At 42.0% G+C, this 11439-nt stretch overlaps 1 protein-coding gene across 1 annotated transcript; it reads left to right on the top strand.

Moving 5' to 3' along the window:
* The first annotated feature begins 4038 nt into the window (after positions 1–4038).
* gdf6a (growth differentiation factor 6a) lies at positions 4039–11108 on the top strand. Its single transcript, XM_004541661.3, has 2 exons — positions 4039–4567; positions 8664–11108. Exons 1-2 carry the CDS (start codon positions 4207–4209, stop codon positions 9623–9625), a joined length of 1323 nt encoding a protein of 440 aa, XP_004541718.1. The 5' UTR covers positions 4039–4206; the 3' UTR covers positions 9626–11108.
* The last annotated feature ends 331 nt before the right edge of the window (positions 11109–11439 follow it).

Here is an 11439-nt window from a genome sequence, read left to right as displayed (position 1 = left end):
TTTGTTTACTTGTGTTTTTATAGGTTGTGTCTTACTTTATGTTCCTTATCAAAAAAAAAATGTATATTTTTGTTTGTGGTAAATTCTAAATTAAAAAAAGATTTTTTTTTTAATGATTTAAAGGGAGCACAGATATGGGCAGGTTTTTATTAGGATCTATTTTGAACTGAAGCATATAGGATCCTGCGAACAACACTTGTGACCTTACAGAGACCTGCCATTGCAATAGTTACTATCAATAAATCATTAAATCAACAAGACTAAGGGGGCAATATTCAGTATTTTCAGAACAGTAACTACCATTAGCATAGTTTATCAATGTATATGGAAGCCAGACAGCCGAGACTAAACAAACTAAGCACAAAACAAAGGAATTTGTGTTTGGTCAAAAGTGTTCAATAAGGTTGAGGTCAGGACTGCAGGCGGGCACTCCAAAATTCTGGAGGTAGTCTCTGATAAACCCCAATCTGTGGGGGTAAGCATTGTCATCCTGGAGGACAGAGTTTGTTTACAGACTGTGGAGATATGGGACTGACACTGATTGTAGAATCTCATCTCGCGGCATTGAGATCATCTCCAGTGATGATAAGCCTTGTTTTTTTTTTTAGTGAGGGAGATGCTGCTCCACATCATCACGCTGCCTAACGAAAAGCTGTTACCCTATCAGTGCAGCAATCAGCATAGCGTTCTCCGGATCTTCTCCATACTACCTGATTATCCAACCGCTGTAAACAGAATTAGGACTCATCACTGAACATAACATTCCTCCACAAGCTCAAGTTTCACAAGGTCCACCACAAATGGACCTAACAGTGAAGGACAGTCATGGCAGGTCTCCTGGCAGGCCTATGAGCCTGGAGATTGACTGTGTGCAGTCTGTTCCAGATCGTCTGGTCCGTCTGTCTCTGACATCTCCTGTTAAATGGAACGTGGCCTTCAGTCTCAAGATGGTACCAGAAAATGCTGAAACTTGGTTTTGTGAAACACTGGCTTGAAGTTGCCCCATGGTGTAGACCATATCAAACACAATATGCTCAGAACCAACACTTATCAGAACAAACACCAACTGATACTGTGGCAGGATCCATACTCACAGGTGTTGCTAATCAGATGCTAATCACCTGATTGTCGTCAACAACAGAATAAGCTGTTTAGCAATGACAGAGAAGATTTGTCAAGTTTTTAACGGACAAAACCCACAAATTCATTGTACTTACAAATGTGGCACCATTTAAGGAAATAAACAGGTTTTCCAACAGTGTAGAACTGTTTGCTAAGAAGCATTGTTACAACAGAGAAATCATTAACCAAACACACATCTCCTTCCTTTGTTGATAAGTTTATTTGTTCTGATCATCATTAGCTGTCTGATTCTGATGTTTGGGATAACACTGGAGTCTTTCGCCATTATGATAATTTTCTTCTGTTTGCTACTAATGCAAAGAGACAGACAAGATAAGGCCTGGGAAACTCAATGCAAAATCTGAATCAAAACTATGATGCTTCTGACCTTATGTGTTGTAAATACATTTACACAAATATCTGGAATGATCTCTTTAAAGGGGGGCAATTGTGCTCATCTCCACTGACATATTTTTGTTCCCAGACTCTACTAGAGTAGCTTTGCATGATTCACAGTTCAAAATAATCCTTGTTTATTTTAACTGGACCACGATGCAGTCCTCTCACTGTCTGCTAAAAGTTCCTTTGAGGACAACTGCTTTTTTCTGATAGTTGCCTCTTGCCAACAAAAATCTTGAAAAGCAGCTGCTCATGACAAGAACTGCGCACCCGAGATGACCACAGTAAGGATATCTACTCTTACTGACCAGAGTAGGAAAAAAAATCCCCTCCATCACCAAACTCTGTCTCACAGTCTGCTCTGCTTTAAAACAAGTGGCTAGGTTTGAGTGAAAGCTAATCACGAATAAAAGTTTCAACACCAATTACATTTTAACCCTTAGCTGCTCCCACGTTGGTCTCTGTTCTGTTCGCGGACGTGAGAAACGTCTTCCCTCCCTCTTGTAATGTACGCTAGAGGCCATTGGAGGTCAGCAGAGTCTCGACGAAATCATTTGAAGGGCTCTACGCCGAGGCTGAGCGTTTTAACTTTACAATGTTCACACCACTGAGTTACATTTAAACCCAGGAACCTTTTCGGCTCTGGTTATTTAATGACATTTCTGCCTCTGAAAACCTACGCCTACTCAGTCATTAAAGTAAAAACGGAAAAAGAAAGAAATCATCAAATGATATTTATCCTGAAAGTTAGTTTTCCCTACATTTGGTATATTTTTTGTAAAATATGAATAATCTTTAAAGATTTCTTTAAAAAATGTCGCAACTTTACGATCACTTCGTTTGTGTCTTCAGTGTATCTGCGCTTAAACTCTAATCTAACGTCATCGTCCTTGGAAGCTTTCACACTGTCAGACTTACCGATAAGGAGGGCTGTTAGTCCCTTCCAGTGTTTCTCAAATTTGACAAGGCCTACGCTTAATTTTTCAAACTTGCCAGTGAAAAAACACAGGCTAATAAGAGGAAACAGTGAAATGTCTCATATAATTTCATCCACAAAATTAGATAGGGGAGACCGGGGATAGTTGTAACGTCGGTCAGTTGTAACACTTTCAATTTCTCCAGTCAGGGCTAAGTTTCAAATGATGTGACTCATCCTGTACATGCCCAATTCAGTTCTTCTATCACATGTGAAAAATTAGCACATTTTGGCAAACACGGACAATTTAAGAAGAAAAAAAGTAATTTGTATGCCAAAAAGCAAGTTTATTTCAATTTCTAATAGCATTGTCTGCTTTTCAGTTAAACTCATCAAACTTAAATTGTGTTATTTGTATGTCTATGGGGATATATTCTGTGTAGGTCTTTAGTGCTAATGTTTTAGCCGTTGGCTGTAATGTTAGCTAGTTCATGGCTATAGGAGTCTGGGTCAGTTGTAACAGCAACAGTCTGGGTTAGTTGTAACAATAATGCAGATTTTACAACTTACCACACTATTACTTTAACTTATATTAAACAAGTTGGGGTAATGACATCAGCAGAGAGGTTCACTGGTCACCTTTGTATATGCGGTTAATGCCATTGGCAACACAATTCCTCCGATGTTTGTGTTCCCACGCATACGTTATGCAGAACACTTTGTCAGAGATGGGCCAGTAGGAAGTACTGGTAGTGGAAATAAATCAGGATGGGTCCAAGAAACAGACTTCTTCATCTCTCTGAAGCACTTTGCAAACCACACCAAGGTAAGCCATGAAAACGGTAATTCAGCTTCATTGTTATGTTCAAAGGTTGGTGCAAGAGTTGTAGGTTACAATGCCCACTGAGCCAATGAGGCCAAACTCAAGAAAGACCAACCACAATTAATCAAATTTTCAGTTGTTGAAAATTCCATAATTTGTCTTTTTTTTAGGGGTTGGTATATGTTCAAACGCTAGATTTCTGCATTCTGTCACACACACACATAGCTACATAACTAGATCTAAGCGCATTCAGGTGTTGAATAAAAAAGATTACATTTTAAGATTTTGTCAGTACCCTTATTTCATTGCGTTACATTTCACCCCCAGGATATGTTACAACTAACCCAGACTATGGGGTTAATTGTAACATTTCACTCTCTGTGTTTGAGACCATACCATGCAATGAGTAATTGTGCTGCAGAGAAAATAGCTGCACTATTTAATAGCAGAGACGTGTAAATACTTTGCGTTACATTTTGAATCCACTACCTTAAAAGAGCTCCAAGCTACAGACAGAAATGTCAAAAATGTTACAACTCGAGTTTTTGCCATTCACAGTAAATCAGATTTATCACGTGCACGCATTTTACTCACTGATAAATCAAAAAACATTCCAAACCTTCCCACACTGTTATTTCCCCCTTTCACTCTGTCCTCTAGCATGCACGCTTTATAGTACGTCTGTGACATAAAATTGTTTGGGAAGCCCTGCACTGAGCCACCATGTGGGCGTGTTTCTTTTCGGCCCAACAGTCTCCGCTCTTGTGTGGAGTCCAGAGCGAAAAACGCACTTCTTCTGGTGCGGCCGGAGAGCGCAAAAGTTAGCTGCTCTCAGACCCTGAAGCGCACACCATCTCTGGCTCACGCAGCTCCTCGAATTTAACTTCACTGCGCGGGGGAGGGAAAAAATTGAGTTTATTAACATCTCCCGGTGAATGTTCCAGCCATGGACGCATTTCGAGTCATTACGATATATCTGGGCCTCCTCCTTGTTTTCCTTGGGAATATACCGTGTTTCCAGTCTGCTGCTATCATCTCTCCCTCTGCGCCGAGGAGGAACAGGGGTGCCAGGATCCCACACCAGGATGGACAAAGCTCTTCCAAATTCCTAAAAGACATCTTCGCGTCCTCTCATCCTGTCGCGGGACACCACAAAGAAGATCTAAAGGACGCTATTGTTCCGCATGAGTACATGCTCTCCATATACAGGACATACTCTGCTGCAGAGAAACTCGGACTAAACGCCAGCTTTTTCCGCTCTTCTAAATCTGCCAACACCATAACAAGTTTTGTGGACAGAGGAACAGGTTGGTTTCTTTCAGCTGCTGTCTCCATCAGCTCAGTCTTGCATAATTTTGTGGCACAGTCCCCCCCCCCCCCCCACTCCCCCACCCACCTTCAGACGGGTTTAATATTCTCCTTGTAGAGGTTGTTAAAATGTTGCTAAGAAATGACAGTAACGCATAACGAGTGAAGAACAAGCTGCTTTTACGCACACTTTAAAGCACCGTGCAGGCGGACTTTTACGCACACAGTATCCAGTGAGATTCTTAAAAAATGTGCTGAACAAAAGCAAAGATTTGAAAGTTGCAGGTTTATTCATTGCTCCTGAACACTGCGCTGATTTTCGTGGTTATTTATTTATTTATTTTTGGATGTGTTTTCCCCACGGTTGACTGAAACATATAACTTTTCTTTCGAGTATTATATTACACTTAAATTAACCTCTGGGCAACACGACAGTAAAACACTAATTGAGGCGCTCTCTAGATGAAAGCTGTAAATCACTGTCAATGCAGGCTGTAGCAAAAGCTATCCCCGCTCCCAACCTCCACGTGAACACAGAGAACTTTTGCCCCCCCCCCCCCCCAGCTTAAAACACTTGCTGTGAGTTTCGTGTTCGGTTCTTTTACCCAAGAATCCTTAAATAATTATCCGAGTTTCAAACGCAAGCACCCCAGTCCCACATATATTAAAGCGTGGAATCTGTTGCCTTCATGGTGCCCAGTTTGACCAACTTGTTCTGACAAAGAGGGGCTGGGAGGGCCGGGGGAAGAAGCGGGTCGGTGTGAGAAGCAGGTGTTTGGCTCAGTTAACGTGTGTAACCAAGTGATTTGACCGGCCCGCGAGAACAAACACAATCTGATAAACACTAACACATCCAACACACACAAGGGGACATACGCCGAGTTAATCTTTGAGGGAGAAATAAAAGCTATCTTTGTTTGCGTCCCCTCCTGTCTGAAACACTCCGAGCCTCGGCTCCAGGACGCAGACTGCGCGCTGCAAAAAATGTCCATCCTGAGCTGTTCCGTGGAAGCATATCAGCCCCAATGATGCGCAATTGAAATGATTTAACTAATAATCAAATGTTTTTCTTCGCTTGTCAAGAAAATTGATTTTTAAATAGATGTATTTCAAGTTCATAGAAAGCAACCAAAAATGCGCAATGAAAATAAAAGCGGTTCTCTCACGCTCGTGTTCTTTTTAAGACAGAAAAAAACAAAAAAAGAGAGAGACTTTGTTGGGGTGATTGTAAATTTGTTTTGCTCGTCCGTGCAGCCATTTCTTGCAGTGTGAGCTGGTTTGATAGGAAAAACGCCTCACTCTCTCCTGTGATTTTGATGTGATGTGTCACTAGCTGTGACCCCGAGCTGGACCCTCTGAGAGCTGCTTGGCATCGAACGGCTGACTGGAGTATTTGAACTCGGTGATCTAATTGAGTGTTCATGTCATAACATATCAAACACTGTCTATTCTCCCATAATGACCCAACTCGGCCACAATGGGCACATCACCAAAAAAATGACGAGAGAGGAAAAAATCGAAAGGGAAGTTTCGTCGCTGTGAAGTGGTTTGTATTCTTTTTTTTGCCACCGCCACTTTAATTACGGAAAATTATTTTTCTTTCCGTTCTTTCAGCTCAAGTACCTTCGGTTACTTCTGGGATTCCTCCCAGCATCCCTAAAGTGTTGCACTGAATTAACCTGCACAATGAACCTCAGCTGGGACATTTCCCTATTTGAATCACCTCCATCAGGAAACACGGGGGAAGGCTTTTTGACGCGGAAAGTAGTAACTTTTGCGCATGACTCATGCGTGCAGAGATAGCTTTTTTTAAAAAAAGACCTGTAGCTTCTTTTGCTTTCACACTTTTTTACATTTTTTTTAGATAGATGAAATTTGCTTATTAACCAGGCGGTGTTTCCTGGAGGTCAGAAAAGGCAAGATCAGAAAAGAATAACCCGATTCTGAAAATTACTTTTGGCACTTGGGGTAACTCATTAAAGCGCAGATGGTGCAGCCTGGCCTCTCTCTCTCTCTCTCGCTCTCTTTCTCTATCCCCCTCTCTCTCTAAACAGGCATAGATGACAAAAACATGGTTTGCATTTGCTCAGATACAACCAACAAGGTCACAAAAAAGTGCACAGGATGCAGGCTTTAACCACGCAATAAAATCTACCGCACTCTCCCCCAATTATCCGCCGTCAAGCGTGTTACGCATAATGGAAAAAATTGGCTTTGTGTATAATACTCAAATGAAGAAAAGTTTGTAACTTTCTTTTTTAACTGTCTACAAAAATAACAAAATAATTCCTGCAGTCAGTCACTGACAGTCCCCTTCGCGTTTTAAGGGGGATGTTGTCGTTGGCAGGGATGAGATTAAATATAAGAGGGAAAGTACTTTAATGAGGAATATGGGAATTGAGAACTGTTAATTATTTGGTGAACTTGTATTCGATTTGTTTGAGGTCTTATAAAAAAAAGTAATGCAAACCAGACGTGCAAAGTCACTGAAAGGAGCACAAGGTTTCAATCTGCTTTTACTGTCTGACTCGGCTGAGATCACAGGGGAAACTGACAACCGCATTTAAATATCTCTATGGAGTAACTTTTACAAATCAGACCACGAGGGCTTTTCGATCTAGCCAAGTCACTTTAATAATATGAATGAATAATAATAATAAAAAGAATCACGATAAAATACTGATTTGACTAAAAAAGTGCGCAGTAAATCACAAACAGTTGAAACATGTTGAGATATTTGTTTAATAAAACTTTAACATTTCATATATTAAATCTAAATTCATTTTTTCGTCTTTTTTTTAAATTACTTTTTTATGTTTTACTGAAACTGTTGAAGCTCCTTTGGGGTAAAATTCGAAAACAGTAAAAAGCACCGGGGAGGGCGAAAAAATTCGCCATAGATGCAGTTTTTCCCCCTTTCAACACACACACACACACACACACACACACACACACACACACACACACACACACACACACACACACACACACACACACACACACACACACACACAAAATTAAATAAAATGTTTCCATTAAATGAGAAATTGAATACGTGCTAACACCTTCTCATGCAGCCTGTCTCGGTGTTAAATTCCAGTCTCATTGCTTCGCCTTGATGAAATATTTGTTGACCTCCTGGGTCTCCAGTGGGGAATAATGCATTAATTGTGTATTGTTCAGCTGAGTGTACAGTATGTCGCTTGGTCCGTTAGTGTCTGGCAGCGCTGAGGACCCTTCGCATCACAAAGCCCCTTGTTTTTTTTTTTTGGGGGGGGGGGGGGGGGGGGGGGGGGGGTTTCTTACAAACAAGTCTCAGCAATAAATCTCTCTCCCCCTCCTCCAAAAAAGAAAAAAGAAGAGAAAACTAAATACATTTTTTTTTCTGGTGCTCTGGCTGCTTCTCAGACTTTTAGGGAAATAATAGTTTCAGGCTTCTTCTGCTCAGCCAGAGAAGTGGAAATTAATGATCGGTCTGTCAGCATGTTGAACGAAAGCGTGGGTATTTTTGCGAAAATACACTGGCTTTGATTAAAAGTGGCACGGAATGCAAATATTGGCAGGTTGTTCTGGAGTTTTGTTCGCAAAAAAAATATTTATAAAAAGTGTTCACGTCATTCCCGTGATTTTCGGAGAAATGTGATATCAAGTGGGAAAAAAAAGACAGAATTTATAATTCATCTCAAAATACGTGCACGTTTTGCAGGAAATTAAATTAAGAAACCGCAAATTTTATATAAGGAAGCTTTCAAATAAACTCTGTGAGCTTAACCTTCATCCCGCCTTTAGCCCTATAAAAGTTTTAAAAAGGCGTCATTTCGAGAAAAACAATTGTTTTAAGTTCCATATAATGGTATGAGTTGTTTTCTTTTTTCAATTCCCCTCCAGACTGGGGACTTGTCAGCTGCAGTTTGTTTCAGTCAGGTCCAGGGTGGACATTTGAACAACAAGAAAGAGAGAGAAGGCCTCTGTGGGAGAATGTGAGCCCCCCACCCCCCGACCCCCTCCTTCCTCTCACCCCTCCCGTCCTCCCTCTGAACACTGTACACCCTAAGTGAATCTGACTGCAATTATTTTCTCCTTTTATCCCCGCAGACGATCTTTTGCACTCTCCTCTGCGAAGACAAAAGTATCTGTTTGATGTCTCAACCCTTTCAGAAAAAGAGGAGCTGGTCGGGGCGGAATTAAGGATATTTAGGAGAGCGCCCGGGGATTTGCAGACTTCCCTGCAGAAGACGGGCCTCTACGACATTCAGCTCTACCCCTGTCGCTCAGACAAGCTGCTGGACTCCAGGTCCCTGGACCTGCTGGATTCCACGAAAGCCGGCTGGGAAGTGCTGGACGTGTGGGAAGTGTTTAAAGCGCGCCAGCATCATTATCACCACCCCCATCGCTCTCGTCACTATCAGCAGGAGAACCAGCTTTGCCTCCAGCTAAGGGTCACACTGGGCAAATCGGACACCGAGGTCGACCTGAGGCAGCTGGGGCTGGACAGGAGCGGCCGGTCCCAGCAGGAGAAGGCCATCTTGGTGGCCTACACCCGCTCCAAGAAGAGGGAGAACCTGTTCAACGAGATGAAGGAGCAGATCAAGTCGCGGAGGTCGGTCAGTGAGAAGGAAGTGAAGGTGGCAAAGGAGGAGGGGGTATCTCCGCTGACTGGGGCCAAAGGAGAAGGGCCCAGGCGGCGGAGGAGGACGGCGCTGGGCAACCGGCACGGGAAGCGGCACGGGAAGAAATCCAAATCCAGGTGCAGCAAAAAGGCTCTGCACGTGAATTTCAAAGAGCTTGGCTGGGACGACTGGATCATTGCACCCCTGGATTACGAGGCTTACCACTGCGAGGGGGTGTGCGACTTCCCCCTGAGGTCGCACCTGGAGCCGACCAACCACGCCATCATACAGACGCTCATGAACTCCATGGACCCCAACAGCACCCCGCCCAGCTGCTGCGTGCCCACCAAACTCAGCCCTATCAGCATCCTGTACATAGACTCGGGCAATAACGTGGTGTACAAACAGTACGAGGATATGGTGGTGGAGCAGTGTGGGTGCAGGTAGCGGCCATTATTGTGAAAAAACAAAACAAAAAACAACAACAGAAGATTGTTAAAGATACTCTCAGTGGGTTCAAGGCTGAAGGTAGAAAGTCCTCATGGGTCTCAAAGCGTTTTGACGCATGATGCGCCTTGTTTTTATTCAAAAGGGATGCGCGCACACACACACACACACACACACACACACACACACACACACACACACACACACACACACACACACACACACACACACACACACACACACGAGGCCATATCTTTTATTTATTCAGACTCAGTCGCATTAAATTTCACTCTCTGCCTTAAAGTGTTAAGCACAATATTTCCCAACTAGGCGTCAAGTATCATAAAATAGATTTTTCTTGTTGTTTTTTTCCCAAAAAGTGCGATGTGTCCACATGGCACGAGGAGAAGGGCGTTCTGATTGAGATGGGGGGAACTATTAAGTCCGACTGCGCACATGTGCGTGCCGAGGACAGCGGGCTTTGCCTTTAAGCAGCGCTTTGTTGTAGCGTGTGATCCTGGCAGCCTGGCCGGACTCTTTTGGGTATGTGCATCCAGGCCTCAAATGTAACTGTCCAGCTGGAGTCATTACAGGCCCGAGCAAGTGCCCGTTGTAAAAAAAAAAACAAATAAATAAAAAAAAATGAAGGGGTTGATCTAATCTACCAAACACAAACACAGACTGGTCTGAGGAGAGGTGATAAGACGGTGGTCGTGATGGTGGTGGTGGTGGCAATGCCTTCAAAGAGATTTCTTGTTTTTCCTTACTGGAGACCATCTGAAAGGCGCTGGGAGAGGGCGCATTTACGGACAGAAAGGACACAAAATCAGACTTAATGCGTGAATGAAAGAAAGAAAGAACACATAACTGAGGCGTAATTTCAAGCTCAAAAGTCGGCATCTTTACAAAATGCACTTCCACAACTGACTGCGCCAAGGACATGTGGTCAGCTGAATTCGTCTTCTCTGATGACGAAAAAACAAAATATTAAAAAAAGACAAGAAAAAGAAAAAGGACTCGCAAACGAGACGTTATTTAAATGCACATTAGCTTTGAATGCACTGCTGTTCGTTTTCTTTTTGTTTGTTTGAGTTGTAAATACTTGTACAGTCCCCCGCCCCAAAAGAACTCTACAAAGTGCAACGAATGAAGAAATGAGAAAACGGCATTTCTTTGTAAATGTACAAAAATGCACTCAAATCGGTATAATTTCTATTCTATAATTATTTTATTATTTGTGATGTACAGAGTTTTCATGATAATCATATATTTCTTACGTGGATAAGAGTAATTTAAGGTGTATTGATATTTTGCAGAGGGTGGAAAATACCATTATTAATGTCTACCTCATAATTGCATATAGGAGGTGCATTCAGTTAGAGTGTAAAGAGCTTTTACAATGATATATAAGATCATTTATTTACATATATTACTGGCTAATATTCCACACCATTACTGTACAAATAAAATTCAAAAGAAAGCCCACCAGTCTGGCCTTCTGATGATTGATGCCAACTATTCTTTTAAGAAAAATTCTTTTGCATTAATTTGATGTGTTTTTAAGTCCAGTAAGAACTTTGCAGGGGATTAGTTTCTGGGGAAGCTATGGGAAGGCAATAAGATGTCTTTTTAATCTGTTGATACACTAAATTGCTTGCATTACTGATTCTTAATCCCTTGCATTTTCCACCCTTCATTTTCATTCATTTTCCCACTCTCGCAATATTCTATCTATATTCTATATTTATCTTAATAAAATCCTTCCTCTCATTACCTGAAGAAAAAAAGAATCACCTGATACTACTTCATTAGAG

Source organism: Maylandia zebra, linkage group LG11, assembly GCF_041146795.1.
Source record: "Maylandia zebra isolate NMK-2024a linkage group LG11, Mzebra_GT3a, whole genome shotgun sequence".
In the NCBI taxonomy this organism is placed as follows: domain Eukaryota; kingdom Metazoa; phylum Chordata; class Actinopteri; order Cichliformes; family Cichlidae; genus Maylandia; species Maylandia zebra.
This window is presented reverse-complemented; position numbering and strand designations above follow the sequence as displayed.